At 37.7% G+C, this 18,357-nt stretch overlaps 1 protein-coding gene across 1 annotated transcript in view; it reads left to right on the top strand.

Moving 5' to 3' along the window:
- Positions 1 to 1,590: 1,590 nt before the first annotated feature.
- The window catches only part of LOC132170489 (uncharacterized), a 29,984-nt gene continuing 13,217 nt past the window's right edge, over positions 1,591 to 18,357 (top strand). Inside the window, exons 1-7 of the mRNA XM_059581487.1 lie at positions 1,591 to 1,888; positions 3,319 to 3,547; positions 4,102 to 4,207; positions 4,307 to 4,448; positions 4,636 to 4,900; positions 5,565 to 5,932; positions 17,705 to 17,778. Coding sequence (XP_059437470.1) covers positions 1,603 to 1,888; positions 3,319 to 3,547; positions 4,102 to 4,207; positions 4,307 to 4,448; positions 4,636 to 4,900; positions 5,565 to 5,932; positions 17,705 to 17,778 — 1,470 coding nt within the window. The 5' untranslated portion in view covers positions 1,591 to 1,602. The remainder of the gene's footprint in view (positions 1,889 to 3,318; positions 3,548 to 4,101; positions 4,208 to 4,306; positions 4,449 to 4,635; positions 4,901 to 5,564; positions 5,933 to 17,704; positions 17,779 to 18,357) is intronic.

Below are 18,357 nucleotides of genomic sequence, written 5' to 3' on the forward strand. Positions count from 1 at the left end.
AAAAATAAAAATATATTAAATATATAATATATAAAAGTAAAATAAAAAATATTTATTTTTAATAAAAAAGAAAAGGAAAATAGCGGCAGCCACCTCTTTGGGGTGGCTTGCGAGCCATCCTAGCCGCCACCCCTAGAGGTTGGGGGTGGCTCTTGGCAATTCTCAACAAAGGAAAATGATAAGAGTTTCAACTTATTTATCCAACTTAAGTTTAACTTTTGTCTTATTTTTTTATTTGAAAAAAATAAATAAATAGCAAATGAAAAAAATGTGTGAAGAAATAATATATGTTTTTGGTCATTCTTTTATTTGGTATTTTAAAAAAAATACAAAATGATATTTTTCTTTATAAAAATGTTACGAGAATGGAGTTTTATGCGGAACAATTATTAATATTAATATGATATAGTAAAATATATGACACAGTAAAATATTTTATTGTGTGTTTATTTTTATTTGATATTGTCTTTATTTTATTCCATGTAAGAGTTTTGATGACTCAGTCCTAAAAAATATTGTAATAGCTTGCTTAAAGGCTATTATGTTATGAATAAAGTAAGCAAAAAATTAATCCAAACCTTGTGTTTGAAAATGTTTTAGGTTCCCTTTAACGAATCTAAAAGATTTAGGTTCCTTCAAAACCTAACAATCTATCACATTGTGTGTATGTTAACGCATTCATGTAACAAAAATTTTATGGGAAAGTAGCACATAACCCGCGATTCTTATAATTTAATTTGAAAGCTTAAACTCCTCATCCCGCTTGTGTGGACATGTCAATAAAAAATACATTTTAAAAGTTAAACGCCTTCTCAACATATTTTTCATCTAAGTTAAAAAAAAAGTCGTGTCAAAAAACTATCACGGGTTTTTCAAAAAAAAAAAAAAAAACTAAAGGTTATACATTAGTATATTATTAAACATAGTGAGTTAGTAACACAATCACAAGTAGAACATTGCATGAATGTATAAATTACAAAAAATTTTAATATCATAAGAACCTTAATTTTAGTTTAATTCATATAAATTAAAAATTGTTAAAATATTCCCATATTAGTTTCAAATGAAAAAAAGTGTAAAGAAAAAAAAAAATAACAAGAAGAAAACTTGAATTTCAAGTTTTTAAAACATTAATATAAAATTAGTAGAAATCTTTGATATAAAACGCTAATTAATTAAATACATGTGTCACTTATAATAAAAATATTTAATAAATAAATAAAAGATATACAATAGAAAACTAAAAACTTAATTATTATTTTTTTTAAAATGAAACGGAGTGGCTGTGACGACCTCTCAAGTCGCTCGTAGTTTATCCATTTTTTTTATAAGTAACATATTGTCATTTTGTTAGCACGGATATAGTACATTAACGAAATTCGTCAAATATTTTGATGAAATTCGACGTTAAAAAATAAATTATTATTTATGTATAATAGCTAGGAGGTCTTTGAATCATTTTAGTATCACAAAAAAACTTAATGCAAATCAAATAAATTAGGATTGATTTTGCATTTTTCATTTGGCGTAATTTATGATATATATATTTATTTATTCAATGTAAAGGGTTGGCATTATTCATTTCTCACGTAACGGTAGCAGATGTTTCAAGCATTCAAATTTCAGCTATTTCTGCTAGCGTTCCTGGCGTCAGCAAAAACGCGCACTTACGGCGAGTCGTCGACGTGCTTGACGGTGTACACAGAAGGTGGTGCTCCGGCGGTTTTTCAGTCCCCGAAATGCCCCCGCTGGAAGCTCTCCAACTACGGTCCCGATTCCCGGACCACCACCACCATGGCTCGTTGCCAATCCGCCAGGCTTCAGGGTCGCCGAAAGTCCCAGGAAGACCGCATCCTCTGTGCTCTCGACATTCGTATCCCCTTTCCTGGTACCACCATGCGCACACTCTCTCTTTGGGATTTCTTATAAATACATATTAATTGCATTACTAGGAGGATTTTAAAGTTTGGAGAAACTTCAATTAAGCTCCTCAATTTTCTATCGCTTTTACAATTACTTCTAAAGCTCAAAAAATCTTAATTTTTTCTATCAAACTTTAAAAAATTTACAATATCACCTTCCTGTTAGGGTTAAATCAGATGGCAAATAAGTGAAATGGTTTTTATATATTATAAAATTTATAAAATTACAAAATTATTTGAATTAAATAATAATAAAAAAAAAACTGGGGTATTTTGAAAAATTTCAAGGTCTCTGTTACGATATAATCGAAAATCTTAATAGAGGGGTGACATTGCAAATTTTTTTAAAGTTGGATATTCTAAATTGAGAGTTTTTTAACTTTAAGGAGGTGATTACAAAAACATACTATTTAGAGGGGTTAAGTAAAGTTTTCCCTTAAAATTTTTATACCAATTTGAATCTTTCATCCAAATCAACCCCTAAGTTGGAATTTTGATAAATTATCACTACTTTTGCATTTTAGCCTTCAAAGTTTAAAAAGTGACATTCAAATCCTCACAAACTACAAAATTTTGACAATTTTAGCCTCCAATGTAGCTCATAAACTTTCAAAAATGCTCCAAAGGAAAGTGTTAAAAAAAAAAAATACAAAAATATAAAAAATAAAATTTGGCATTGGTTGAGCTTCCCCTTTAGCCCGCTTGGAGAATGGTCAAATGAAGTGGCCGAAATTATCCCCAAACCATTTGGCGTTGGCCGGCCACCCCTATTTGACTAAAGGAAGTGGCTCGACCACCCACTATGGTTGCCCTGGAGGTGGCCATGGGGTGGTTTGGCACCCCCCTAATGGCCAAATGGCTAGGGGGTGTTTGAACCATCTTCAACTGGCTAGAGGGTGGTTTCGGCCACTCCCATTTGCCACCCCCAAATGGTTTGAGAGTGGTTTAGGCCACTCCTATTTGGCCATTTGTGGTGTTTGAACCACCCTCAATGGCGGATGGGCTAAATTTTCCGGTTTGGTAGTTTGTGAGATTCGAGTGTCACTTTTTAAATTTTGGAGGCTAAAATAATAAAGTGGTGATATTTCGGGGGGTTAAGTGTATTTTTCTCTAACTAAAAAAACATTCATCAATCCCATTGTCAAACTGACCGTTGTGTATCGATTTTCAAATAATGTTCAGTTAGAATAGTTTTATTGTTAAAAAAATTGTAAAATATGTGTACTTGTAGATGGCAATTTAAGTCATTTCATGTGCATTTACTTATACTGAAACTCTCAAATAATTCCAAATTGCACCGAGTTAAAATCTATGGATAAATGATACATGAACAGTAGTTTACCTTTTATTTTTAGTCGTTCATTTTAAACTTGGCTTTTGTCTGTTGTTGGAGCAGGTAAAGTAGGGGTTAAGGAGGTTACAGTTGGAATGGTGGCAGTTTTTGATGGTCATAATGGTGCTGATGCTAGTGACATGGCTTCGAAACTTTTATTGGAGTATTTCGTTTTGCATACTTATTTCCTTCTGGATGCAACATTTTCAAAGAAATGGGGCGCAAGATTTCTGGATAAGAGAGAACATGATATTTTTTTTCAAATGCTTAATTGGGATGAAAGAACCACTAGGTCAGCATGACTTGGATCTTGGGAGGTGCTCTTGTGTATTACTGATACATTCATGTCAATGTCATTGTTTTTGATTATTGCATGGTTCATGGAGTGTTCTACTTCTACCATTGTGGTTTTGATAGAGTTGTTAACATTAAAGAGAAGTTAAAGCAATACGCCTATATGTATATTTAAACAACTGGAAAAAAATCTTAATCTGAAAAAAGAAAAACCAAAAGCACGGTGGTGGGTCGTGTGTTACATGTGTGCCGATAGAAAGAATTTTTACATACTTTTTTATGAAAAACCTGTAGGATTATTTTACAATAAAACCTTTTTTTACTGTTAATACAATATTGCAGTGTTCTACATTAGCTAAGGGATATGTCGGTCACTTGTGCACACTCTTAATTTTGCTAATCATAAGCCTGTTGTATTTTGAGCAAGTTATCCCGTTTAATTCTTTTAGAGGATTTTAGTATTTAAATCATGAAACTTTTGTTTGGTACAGTCCTTTTTAATCTGGGGGGATGTTGTTGATATGTAGTTCTAAATTTTGAATGCTTTTCTAGGTTTAAGTATTCATGGCCAGTGAATTTTGATGATTCTCTTCACTTAGCAATTTTAAAAGAAGCATTGATGAGGGCAATCCATGATATTGATGGGACTTTTTCTAAGGCAAGTTCTATTAATGTTTCTTTGCTTGTTTCAGAATTATTGTGTACTATTTTCTTCCTTTTGCTCTTATGTTGACATCAATTCACTTGAGCCTTGAAGGAAGCGTCTAGAAGGAATCTTGATTCTGGTTCTACAGCCACAGTTGTACTGATAGCTGATGGTCAAATTTTAGTTGCCAACATTGGAGATTCAAAGGCTTTTCTGTGCTCTGAAAAATTCCAGTCTCCTGCAGAGGCTAAAGGTTAGACGGCTCTTGGGCTTAATTCGCTGTTTTAATGCACATGTTCTTACCATGGGATGTTTGGAACGTTAGACAATGTTTTTCTGTTGTTCTTTATGGCATAGTATTCTTGTATGATTACCATGCCATATCATTTTATCAAAAACATGGTAAAGGTTATTCAGTTGATGGTATTTGGGGATTGCAGCCACCTTAATAAGGTTATACAGGCAGAAAGGACGCAACGGTGCTATTTCACGTGTAAGAGATGATGACAACTTCAAAGCGGCTTCCTCCAACGGATTGGCACATTTTTATGTTAAGGAATTGACCAGAGATCATCATCCAGATAGAGATGATGAAAGGATTCGCGTTGAAACTGCTGGTGGCTATGTTCTTGAGTTGGGTGGTGTGCCCCGAGTAAATGGTCAGCTGGCGATCTCCCGAGCAATTGGTGATGTGCCCTTTAAAAGGTCAGGTTCACAAAAAGCGAAAATTATGTAGATTTGGAGTTTGTTTGTTTTTAAGCAAGACATTTTGTTGGAAAATTGAAGACTTTTTTTTTTTTTTTTTTTTGGAATAATTAGTAATTTTCTGTTATTTGCTGAAATCCAGAATTTGAAATCATTTTTTTTTTAAAAAAAAAAAAAATCATCATTTGGATGGCACTGAAAATCATTAACCAACATGACCATGTACTCATTAACCAACATGACCATGTGGAAGGTTCAGCAGTTGCTGTGGTAGCTGGCAGCAGGCGGGCCTAGCATACTTGTGATGGCATTTAGAGACAGAAGCTTTAATAGATAGAAAATAATTTACACTTTTGTTTTGCTTAGTTTTCCATTGACTAGGGATTTTTTTTTTTTTTCCCCTGTTAACTAAGGTTTTTAAATGCACCAAATACGAAACATGTCAAAATGTTTCCCAAAACACATTTTGTGTAGAAACAAATACGCCTTATTATTCCCTTCCTCAATTGACCCAGTCATGGCGTCATGACCTCTAAAAGAGCTCATAATGAAGGCCTGTTAACTTGCAATTCTTTTCTTTTGATCATCTAACATCCTCTTTTGACTTTGCAGAAAAAACTATTTATTGAAATTCTGATTTAGTATTTCTTTGAATTATTTTCAGTTATGGTGTTATATCTGCACCGGAGGTGACAGATTGGCAGCCTCTGGCCATGAATGATAGCTATCTGGTGGCTGCATCTGATGGTGTTTTTGAGAAGTTGAGCTTACAGGATGTTTGTGATTTGTTGTGGGAAGTACAGAGTCATGGTACGCTGAGATCAGAACTTTCCGCTTCATGCTTGTACTCACTAGCTGATTGCATAGTAAACACTGCCTTTGAAAAGGGCAGTCTGGATAATGTGGCAGCTGTTGTGGTTCCTTTGGGATCTACTGTTTTTTCTGAACATTTGCTGAAGGAAAGGTGTATTGGAGAGGGAGATATAGATTTCACTGCAACTGGACTTCAGAAGTTCAGTTATGGATGCTCAGGTGACTCTCTCTGCTTTGAAACTTTCCTATAGATGGTAGATTGCATAGGCATGGACAGCCGAAATTCATTTTGTATTAGAACACAACCACATCTTTAGCTCAAAACTTCAGAAGTGATTATTCCCATCTTTTTCCCTTGCTCCGTATCAAGGGAAAAATGCAATGGTCATTTTGTGAAATTTTGGGACGTCAATTAAGCTTGGTGGGTTCACTGTTTTCACTATGTGGTTGAGAGATGTTAGAAGAGTTTGTTTGTGTTATAAGAATATGTAGAGATATTTTTGTATTAGATTTTGCTATATAAGGTAAGAGAGAGAGGCTAGGTAGAAAACGTAGCCTCTTCATTCTCTATTTTCTTCCCATTCAAACCCTATAACATGGTACCAGAGCCTTGGATTTGATTACATTGCACGCTACATTGCAGACCCCCTGACTGCCTCTGCTCCTCTCTACTTTTTCTTCCTTTTGTTTTGTTTTGTATTTTGCTTTCTTCCCTTTTTTGGTACTACTGATCGTGGACTTCTGAAAAGTTGGCTTTATGCCTGTGATTGGGGGTAGATCGTGCCAATATCATTGTCATCGGTGGTATGATGTTGTCATTGGCTCTGTCAGATTCGTTGTCATTGGTGGTTTTGGTGAAAACGGCATAATCAGTATTGCAATTGCTGAGGTATGAGTTCTACCCTGTGTAGAAACAATCGATCAGGGTGTATGGTTGTGTCGATCAGAGGTTTATGTGGTGGTTGTTGGCGTCTATGGTGGTTGGAGAGTGGTGTAATGGTTAAGTACTTTGGTGGCAGGTTGGGTTGTCATTGAAAAGTTTGCTTTGTGGTTGTCAGTTGGTTCTGTGGATGTTGTAGGTGGTGTTGCCAGCAAGGTATGACTGTCGCCAGCAGGTTTTTGGGTAGTTGTTGGAGATGGTATTTCAACCGGTCCTCTTTCTTTCTACAATATTTTGGCTGATGTGCTTCAGTTTGAGCTGTTTTTTGGCCCTTTTCAGCACTATTTTTGTGGGGTTTTCTGATTTATTTGGTTGGTTATTGTGGGTGGTTGTTAGTTGCATTATTGTGGTGGATTATTTGGAGTATTTTTTGCTGTTGTTGCATTGATTTCTGAGTTTGATTAATATTATGGCCGCTAAAGTAGATATGTTTCCTTAGGTGCCCCTAGTTAATGCTCCTATGACTTATGTGAAACTAAATGGGAAGAATTATGTTTCTTGGGCGCGATCTGTCGAAGCATTTCTCAAAGGAAAGGGCTTGTACGATCACTTATCCTCGGATAAGCCTCAGAACACTAGTTCCCCTAGCCTTTGGGAAGAAGAAGATAAACAAATTATCTCCCTTATGTTGAACAATATTGAGCCCCACATTGGATCCTTGTGTATCTATCATTCTATTGCTAAGGATATTTGTGATCATCTTGGACATGTGTACATTGTTACCGTGAATATCACTTGGATTTATGAGGCGTGGAAAAATATTTTGGGCTTGAGCAAGGTGCATGGACTGTGGACTAATACTACAATTAGGTTGTGGCCTTTTGTAAGGAGAGGAACATGTATCAACCACTTTCCACTGACCTGAATACTATGGAAAATCAATCTCAAGATGTGGATGTGGTTCAGTTTCGTCTCGGCTTGAAATTGGAGTATGAATCTGTTCATGCACGGATTTGGGTGGTTTGGAGCTCACATCTCTTCTTGAGTTTTTTTTTTTCTTTTTCCTCAAATTCAGCAAGCTACTCTTTTTAATACTAGTTCTTAGTTGAATGATGAGCGTAATGGAGGTCGCACTGCTTTTATTGTCGCCCTTGGTGCTTTTCGTAGTCCCTATGGGGAACGTGGGGGTAGCGGTGGTCATGGTTCTCGAGGTGGTGGTCAGGCTGGGAGTCGTGAGCCTTGTAAAAACACTCATTGTGGCCGTAGTAATCATTTTGTGGATTATTGTTGGGATATACGTGGCAAACCGTTTGGGTTTGCCAATTAAATTTCTTTGCAGGAGGATTCATCGACCACATTTGAACCACCTGTTAGTTTGAGTCCAGCTCTGGATTTTGATATGATTTCCATACAGTGAGTACAGTATGCTCAATTCTTAGCCAATTAGAAGGTCTATTCCTCTTCGCTAAGTCAAGTACTGCGTCTCATTGTCTTCTATCCTCCACTAGCAACTCATGGGTCATCGACTCTGGAGCAAATGAACATGTGACTAGTTTGTCTACGTCCCTCTCTCACCCTCTTGATACACCTCAAAGTGTCACCCTCGCTAATGGTTCCCTCTCTCGAGTTTCCGGCTTTGGCACTTCAAATTTGATATCAAGTTCTTTTATGTTTTACATGTTCCTATTTTTCCTTTTAATTTGTTATCCATTGGTAAATTTACCAAATCTCCTAATTGTTTGGGAAAAGTACATATACCCCTTTTCAAACTACGACTCCATTGTTAATGTTTCCCCAAAATTATCAAAATTTATCAATGTCCACCCCAAGGCCAGTACAAAGACAAAAATGACCTTAAAATTATTTCAATAAGACAAAAGTACCATTGTAAATTCGAAAAAAGGGAAAGAAAAAAGGAAAAACTAAATACTAAAAAACAACGGGGAAGCAAATGACTTCTTCCCTAATTAGAAGCCCATGTACTTGTTTTCCAGCATATGGAATGCTGATGAATGGGTGACGAGAGGTGGGCTGGAGAAGATAGACTGGTGGGCCCGGGCCCCATTTGTGTCGTCTTCCAAAGACTTCAGCGTCGAGAGCTGCCAATGGGGTTGGTTTGGGCCACCCCTTGAAACCTTCCTTTATTTATTTATATTATTATTTTTTTTTTGAATTTTTCTGAAGGGTATGTTTTTTTTTTTTTTTTTTCATTAGGGGGACATTGACAAATTTTGGTAGTTTGAGAGGACATTGACAGTGAGGTGGTGGTACTTTGAGGGGGGTATGTATACTTTTCCCTGATTATTTTATTAGGCCCCGTTTGGTTTGCAGAATAGACCCCTGGAATGAAATGGCTATTTTTATGGAATAACCATTCATTTGTTTGGTATGAGCCTATTTTTAGAAATGGTTATTCCCATGGGAATAACGATTCCCTTATGAAGAGGAGTAACTATTCCTTTAAAAAATGAGAGGAATTTATTCCCTAGGGAATGGACAAGGTTTTCCAAAAAACACCATTTTTTTTTTTTTTTAATTTCTTTCAAACTTAAAAAAGTAAAAAATAAAAATGTTGAACGTGTGGGTGGCCAGCCACCCACAGAAAACCCTGGGTGTGGTGCGGCCACCCTTGATGCTTTAGGGTTTTTTGTGGATGGCCGGCTGGCCACCCACCTTCAACAAATTTTTTTTTTTTTTTTAAATTTTAGTTTTGGAAAAATCAGAAATCATATGGGCTTTTTAGTATAGTTCAATTCCAATTATGAAATATGTGTTGTTACCAAACTAAATAATATGAATAATTATTCAATTCTAACATCCTTGATGTGGTATTTTTGTGTCTAAAAATATCAATAATAAAAATTACCACTCGTAATAGTACGAATCCTGTAGGATAGGGCTATATTGAGGGTGTCGAACCTCAAGGACTGCAGGGGTTTAATTATCAAATTTTAAAAGATCAAGGTTAACTTAATTAAAAGGGGTTTTGATTTGATTTGCTTAAAAACTAAAGTGCATGAAAATAAAAGGAGTAGATATATTATATATGAGAGAGAGAGTAGGGTATTGATTTCACCACGATCCGCACACCAATGGTTAACCATATTTAATTCTAGCAATTCTTTATATGCATGTTATAAATTAAACAAGAAAACATATGAAAATAAATTCATGCAATCAATGGAATAGCATAACCCATCTTTGGTTGGCACGGATCGTCTACTTAAATTATACTAAACTAGGGTGTAGTACGATCCGTCTTTCCTAGGTATGGTCTATCTAACCCTATTGATTACATGCCAATTAAGAACCATTGTATAACCATCATTCTTATAATCACAGAAAATAAGAATGATTTGAGTTCAATAATAGTAAAATAATTTCTAAGACAAGATAATAATTTTACTAATATTGAATTGGAATTAAAGAACAATTGCATTTAATATGAGGAGCAGAAATCAATTGTAACAATCCTCATAGTTATACAATCAACATGCATAAATAGAAAAACTAGAAATTAAATACAATCAAACTATAGTGCTTGGAAAGGGTTACATCAATACCCTACAATTGGGTTTAGCTGCTCATGCTCTTCTAAGCTCCAAAGACAATTTTACTGAATTTTGCTCTAGAAAGCGGTGTGTCTGTTTACAATGTTTAGAGCCCTATTTATAGGGATTTGAAAAACCTTAAAACCCTAGAAATCCTCAGAAAATCGGAAGTCAGTCTCCCAGTCCAATTGGGAGACTGAAAACCAAGTCCAAGCTGGAAAAGGATTCTTGCCGTGCACTGTACGCCCGTGTGCGCTCGATCTGAGATTATGCGCGCTTGAGCGCACTGATATGCGCGCGAGCGCAGACATGCGCTTGATCCTTGGCCGCAGACGCTCGAGCGCAGGTGCGCTCGATCCCAGGAGTGCTGCGATCGATCCTAGATCCAGAATGCTCCAATTGTTGTCTTTTAAGCTCAATTTCCAATGGTTTGTCAAATAAGACCTAAAACACAAAAACAAAACAAAATCAAACAAATAACAATGCTAAGAAATTAACATATGTAAATTAAGAGGCTTGAATATGCAACATTCGGCGCTTATCAATCCTCTAGTACCAGTAATGACTATTCATTTTCCTAACGGAATACTTATTCCGCAAACCAAACAAGGCCTTAGTTTTTACCATTTGTGCATTTTTTAGGATCTCGAGACGAGGATGATTGGTAGGGCATGAAGTTGGTGGATTATATTATTTGGATGGCGCACCTATCTCTTGCTCTTGCGTTTTGTAGTCGTTAGTCTCTACTCTTTAGTGGCGTTGTCCTCTTGGCCATCATTCACTTTCTATGTTGAAGCGTCAAATACCTAGTCCTAATAATGAGTTGTCCATGCATTGCCAAGCTTGTCAGCTTAGTAAGCATCACCTTGTCACTTTTTCATTAAGAGTTGTTCATATGGTTTTGAGTCCTTTTGGGTTAGTTCATTTTGATGTATGGGGACTAGGGTGGCAAAATAGGTTGGCGGGTTGACAGGAATACGACCCGTAATGACCCGCCACCTGATTAGCCTAAACACGAACACGATTTGTTTAGATAAACAGGTTGAACTCTTAAACATGAATACGACACAAAAAATAACCGGGTAATCCGACACAACACGTTTGACCTGTTTAAAAAAAATGCTACAGAAAATGAAATACAAAATCAGAGCAAGAGAGGATATCGGAGATCGTGAGAGAGGAGACAGCGTGCGAAGGAGAGTGGAGAGGATAGCGGAGACTGTGAGAGAGGAGACAATGTGTGAGGGAGAGTGGAGAGGAGACCGTGAGACACTGAGACTGTGAGAGAGGAGATAGTGAAGAAAAGATAAGGAGAAATCGAGAAAGTGAAAGGAAAAGGCAGAGATGTGGAATTGCAGATGCATATGAGAGAGAGAGAGAAAAGTGTGAAAGGCATAAGGGCATTGATGTCTGTTGTTTTAGTGTTTAGGGTTTGGCTTTTTTGTGTTTTTTAATAAACGGGTGAGGCGGGTCGTAATCGGGTTGACCTGCCAAAATAAAAAATTAACGGGTTGACCCGATTACGACCTGAACCCGTTAAGGGGTAAATCCAAATCCTGTAACTTCATGTTGTGTTCGTGGGTCGTGTCAAAATTGCCAGTCCTAATGGAGATCGATCAGTGCAGTGCCCAATAAATTCAACTTTTTTGTGACATTTGTGGATGGTTTTTCTTGTATGACATGGTTATTTTTAATGAAAAATCATTTCGAGTTATTTCTTAGTGCCATTAAGATTCAATTTGCTAAGAAAATCCGTATCTTGCGTTTTTTGATAATGCTAAAGAATACGCATTTGGTTATTTTGCATCTTATTTGTTTGATAAAGACATTATCCATTAGACCTCGTGTATTCACACTCTACAACAAAATGGTGTAGCTAAACGCAAGAATCGTCCTTTATTGGATGTTGCGCATGCTCTCTTATTTCATATGCATGTCCCAAAACAAGTTTGGTGTGATGCTGTTCTCATTGCTTTTATCTTATTAATCAAATGCCCCCCTCGGTCTTAGATGGTGCCTCCTCATTTTCTCTTGTTTCCTTCTTCATCTGCCCCCTTCTCCATTCTCCTTGCCACCGAAGGTTTTTGAATGTGTTTGCTATGTTCATAATCTGGGTTTTGGTTCTGATAGGCTTGATCGTCGGCTACTAACTATGTCTTTCTTGGTTATTCTACAACCTAGAAGGAATATCGTTGCTAGTCTTGTTTTTGCCGCTATTTCCCTAGCGCAGATGTCTCGTTGGTTGAGTCTACTCCCTACTTTCCTGCTGGTACTTCTTTGGGCGACTCTACCCTTGAGCTTGATGTCGCATCCATTCTGATGCCAATTCCACCTCTATCTGAGTTTGCCTCTCCTTCTCCTCCATACTTCTGGCCTCTAGGCTTGCCTGCTCCACTCCAAGTTTATACACGCCGCCCTCAACCATCACTTGTCCCCACTTGCATTCGACTCCTTGCCTATTGTTATGCGAAAAGGTAAACGCTCTTATATTACCCAACATTCTATAAGTCAGTTTGTATCCACTAGTTTGTCTCCGTCACTCTCTTGCTTTATTTCATATATCTATAGTGTGTCTATGCCAAAGACAGTGCATGATGGGTTATCTGACTTTGGTTGAAGGCAACCTATGGAATTGGAAATGGCATCCCTGCATTAAAATGGGACGTGGGAGCTGGTTCCATTACCGCTTGGTAAATAGACTATTGGTCGCAAATGTGTTTACATGGTTAAGTAATCTTTATGGTTCAGTTGAAAGATTGAAAGCCCGTTTGGTTGCTAAGGGTTATACACAAACATATGATATGATTATGATGGGACGTTTTCTAATGTTGCCAAAATTTCTTTTGTTCGTGTAATTTTTTTTTTTTTGGTGCTAATCTCTCGATTGGCGTTTGTTTCAATTGGATATTAAAAATGCCTTTTTGCAGGGGGACATACATGATGAAGTTTATATGGAGTAACCATCTAGGTTTGTTGCTCAGGGAGAGTCTTAGGGTTGTGTCTATAAGTTAAAAAAGGCTTTGTATGGTCTCAGGCAATTACTGAGGGCATGGTTTGGAAATTCTTTGAGCCCGTATTGGAGTTTGGTCTCTAGAGATGCCAGACAGATCATTCAGTATTTCACTTGCATACTAGTGCAAGCTATATTCTTCTTATGGTATATGTAGATGATATTGTGATTAACAGAGATAATTCAAGAGACATTGCTTGACTGAAACAGTTTTTGCAGTAGAGGTTTCATACAAAGTATTTGGGGAAACTTCAATATTTTATGGGGATTGAAGTTGTTTGATTTCAGACAGGTATCAATTTATCTCAGAGAAAATATGTGCTTGATTTGTTAGAAGGTATGGATCTTTTGGGTGCTCGTCCCATTGAATTCCAATGGATCCTAATAAGAAATTACTAAAGGATGAAGGAGAATTATTTGAAGATCATGGTAGGTATCGTTGTCTAGTTGGAAAGTTGAATTATCTTACTATTACCAGGCCATATATCTCATATGTAATTAGTGTTGTTAGTCGTTCTTGGAGGCTTCTAGGGTTTCACATTAAGAAGTTGTTAAGTGTATTATTTGGTATTAATATGTGGCTCAAAGTGGCTCAAAGTGGAGGGTTTTGCGGAGAAAGTGCGCAGTTGGTGGGATTCGTATCATTTTCAGGGTACTCCGAGTTTCATTCTTTCCAAGAAGTTGCAAGCTCTAAAGTGGGATATTAAAAGATGGAATGCTCAAGAGTTTGGTAACGTGGGGGTCTGTATTAAGGCTCGTATGGAAGATCTTAAAGATCTGAACAGGGTGGAGGAAGTGAGAGGTTTATCCACGGAAGAGATTGAGAGGAAAAGGGTGCTCACAAGGGAGTTAGAACTCTCCCTTCTTCAAGAAGAAATCAGTTGGAGGCAAAAGTCTAGGATCCGTTGTTTGAAAGAGGGTGACAAGTGTACAAAATATTTCCATCGGATTGCTAATGCCAACCGAAGAGAGAACTATATTGAGTCTTTGAACATTCATGGCTTTACTATTTCTGATCAGGAGGCTATTAGTAATCATATTACTCGTTTTTATGAGACACTCTTCACAGAGACTCTTAGTTGGCGACCGAGGTTGGATAATCTTCATTTCGATCGGTTGGAGGTGGATGAGTCTTCTAGTCTGGAAGTCCCTTTCGAGGAAAGGGAGGTGTGGGAAGTGGTTAAAAAAATGGACAGGGACAAGGCTCCAGGCCCGGATGGCTTTTCTATGGCTTTTTTCCAGGATTGTTGGGAGGTGATCAAAAAGGACATCATGGCTGTTTTTGCGGAGTTCTATGATCGAGGTAAATGCGAAAAAAGCCTCAATGCTACGTTTATTGCTCTTATTCTGAAGTTGCATGGGGCTTCCGATCTGAAGGATTTTCGCCCAATCAGCCTTGTGGGGGCACCTATAAGATTATAGCGAAGGTTTTAGTCAATAGAATGAGGGGGGTCATGAATCGGGTCATCTCCAATCCGCAGAATGCATTCGTCAAAGGTAGACATATTTTGGATTCAGTGCTTATTGCCAATGAGTGCCTGAACAGCCGTGTCAGATATGGGGATCCCGGCCTCTTGTGTAAGTTGGATATGGAGAAGGCTTATGATCACATGAACTGGAAGTTTTTACTCTACCTATTAAGAAGATGCGGTTTTGGTGAGAAATGGTGCTCATGGATTGAACATTGTATCTCGTCGGTGCGGTTCTCGGTGTTGATCAATGGCTCTCCTTCCGGTTTCTTTGAGAGTTCGCGTGGGGTAAGACAAGGTGACCCCCTTTCGCCTTTTTTGTTCATTGTGGTCATGGAGGCGTTCAGCAGGATGATTAATGTTTCTATTAGTAGGGGCTCCTTTAACGGTTTCTATGTGGGTGCCAGAGAGTCTGAGCGGGTAACAATTTCTCATCTTCTTTTTGCTGATGATACTCTGGTTTTTTGTGGGGCTGCTCCTGATCAAGTTAGATATATTAAAGCCCTCATTATTGGTTTCGAGACGGTCTCAAGGTTAAAAGTAAATCGGGCCAAGTTTGTTTTGGTTCTTGTTGGAGGTTCGGATGAGACGGGTGAGTTGGCCGGCATTCTGGGTTGTGGCACTAGTTCTCTGCCCTTGAAGTATTTGGGTCTTCCGCTAGGGGCTTCGTTCAAGCTTTTGGCTATTTGGGATGACATGTTGGAGAAAATTGCTAGAAGGTTGGCCCCTTGGAAGCGCTCATATTTGTCCAAGGGAGCGAGGCTCACTCTCATCAAGAGCACCTTATCCAATCTTCCCACCTATTTTTTGTCCCTTTTCCCCATTCCTGTTTCCGTGGCGAATCGCATTGAGAAGATTCAACGGGATTTTTTATGGGGGGGTTCAAGGAAGAGCCTAAGTTCCATTTGGTCAGTTGGCACGAGGTCTGTTCTTCGATTGCTGAGGGTGGTGTAGGGATTCGGAGTTTGCGTCTTTTTAACCAAGCTCTTTTGGAAAAATGGTTATGGAGATTTGCTAATGAGCAAGAAGCTTGGTGGAGAAGTATCTTGGTGGCTAAGTATGGGGTGCTTTGGGGTGGTTGGCGCTCTAAAGTCCCTCGTGGAACGCATGGGGTGGGGCTATGGAAACACATTTGTAGGGGTTGGAGGTCGTTTCAGTGCCACTTTAGATTGGATCCTGGTTCGGGGGGGAAAGTCAAATTTTGGGAGGATTTTTGGTGTGGTGAGATGCCCCTTAAGGATGTTTTTCTAGGTCTTTTCAATATTGCTAGCAATAAGGATGCTTCCATCGCAGATATCCGCGAGTGCGTAAATGGGATGGTCCACTGGAATGTTACTTTTACTCGTAGTATTCATGACTGGGAGGAGACGGCTTTAGCCTCTTTCTTCTCTCTCTTGTATGCGACTACGATTCGTGGGGAAGGGGAAGATCAGATGTAGTGGATCCACCAAGGCTCCTTCGAGAGTGGCGTTTTTTGCATGGTCGGCTGCCCTTGGGAAATCTCTCACTTTGGACAATGTTCGAAAAAGAGGTATCGTTGTGATTAATCGATGTTGTATGTGTGAATCGGATGGGGAGTCCGTGGATCATCTTTTTCTTCATTGTGGGGTTGCACGCAAGTTGTGGGACGTCATCTTCTCTCGTTTTAACATGAGTTGGGTTATGCCTAGAAGCGTCAAGGAGATGTTTGCTAGTTGGTGGGCGGGTGGTAGAACCCGTAGTGCCGTGGTGTGGAAGATGGTTTCCCTTTGTCTCTTATGGTGTCTTTGGAAGGAAAGGAATGCGAGATGCTTTGAGGATTCGTCGAGGAACCTTGAGGACCTTGTTCATTTCTTTTTGTACACTCTTTTCACTTGGACTGCAGGCTGGCTTGCTCCTCTAGTGATTAATTTTCCCGATTTTCTCTTTATGTTCTCTTCTTCCTTCTCCCCTACTTAGTCGCTCTCTTGTATACTTCCTGTGTACTTGGGTTGCGCCTCTCTGCGCTCTCTAATGCATTATTACTTATCAAAAAAAAAAAGTGTATTATTTGGTATTTGAAGATAGCTCTTGGTCTTGGGATATTGTAGATCGAATGAACATCTCAAGGTGGAAGGTTTTATTGTGGGCAGATATTGTACAATCTTAGGCAGTAATCTAGTCACTTGGAAGAGTAAGAAGCAAACGGTAGTGGCACGGTCTAGTGCCAAAGCAAAATACAGGGCAATGGTTCATGCTGCAATTGAGTTGATGTGGTTACAATATTTTCTCCATGAGATTGGATTCTCAACTCCTATTCCTATCCCATTGTTTTGTTATAGCCAGGTTGCTCTACCATGAAAGGACCAAGCATATTGAGGTTGATTGTTTACAAAATTCTTGTGTCGAAGTGGTTAGGGTTTATTTGTTCCAAGCTAGGCTTATATGATATTATACTCTCACTTGAAGGGGAGTGTTAGAAGATTTTGTTAAGGTTAAAAGAATATGTTGGGCTATTTCGGTCATTGTATTAGATTTTACATATACATGGAGAGTGACATGAAATATTTTGACTATTACTAATTTTTCTGAGTTTTTGGGATTATATTGTTATTTTTCTATAATTTATGAGTTCTCTTTTATTAGGGTTGTGACCCTCTGCGCTTTAATTGAATATACATTACTTGTAAAAAAAAAAAGTAAAAAGGATAAAACCATTGTGTTGCTTTCTCCACTTCTTCAGATATTATGACTTCATTAATTTCAATTATCTTGTCCAGTTTCTGATTACCTGTGTCTGAGTCTTGTCTATGTTAGGCACGTTGGCATGTGTTTGACTTGGGTACACCTGTCCTTTAGATGTGTTTGTGATAGTCTTTTGGTGTTCAATTATGAACACATGCCTGTTCAAAATATTTACTTGTGTTGTGTCCATGGTGATTAGTGGTAGTCTAAAATCTTGCATACCATGTCAAGAACTTAAGATGATGAACTGATTACGAAGGGTTATATTGAGTGATTTCTTTGTTGTCTGTATTACATTTTTTATCTTAATAAATATGATAATTGTGATGATTGTTGATCTACTTTTGTACTCATCATTTCTTTTGTCAACCTGATCAGCTGATGACATCACTTCTGACCTAGTGGATTTGGACCATGGTCATCCGGTTATGGCCAAGTTTGAGAGGTTATTGGTACGTCTGAAAGCATAGAATTTTTTTTTTTTTTTTTTTTTTCTTTTTTTGATCTGTTTGCTTTCTCATAAGGAAATAAATTATCATTTTTTCTCATTGTTGCTAGGTATGTGTTTAAACATTTCAAATTAACCTGGGACAGATTCCTTGTATATAACAAACTATAAGTTAGTTTTAACTAATGATCATGGTCTTAGTATTGAGGGTCATTAATCTCGGGATCATCTACTATGCATCTTGGCAATTAACTGATGTCCTTTTGCAATTTTTCTATCCTCTAATAGTATTTATAATTTCTTTTTTCGTCACTCATAATGGAAAAGGTCCCTCTCATACGCAACATAACAATTTTGAAATACTAACTACCATCTTTCTGTAATTTTCACAATTGCTGATACATATTTATGATATATAGCTTGCATAACTGATTATTTTGATTGAATGAGCCATTTGACTATTTTGACTGGATGGTTGTTGCTGTTTAGCCAGTAAGAATTTTGGGTTCATATGAGACCACTGTTAATTTAATTTGTGGCTTGCACCATCAGTACAGGGAAATGTTTAATGAATGATACTGAT

This window comes from Corylus avellana, chromosome ca2 (genome assembly GCF_901000735.1).
Source record: "Corylus avellana chromosome ca2, CavTom2PMs-1.0".
Classification (NCBI taxonomy): domain Eukaryota; kingdom Viridiplantae; phylum Streptophyta; class Magnoliopsida; order Fagales; family Betulaceae; genus Corylus; species Corylus avellana.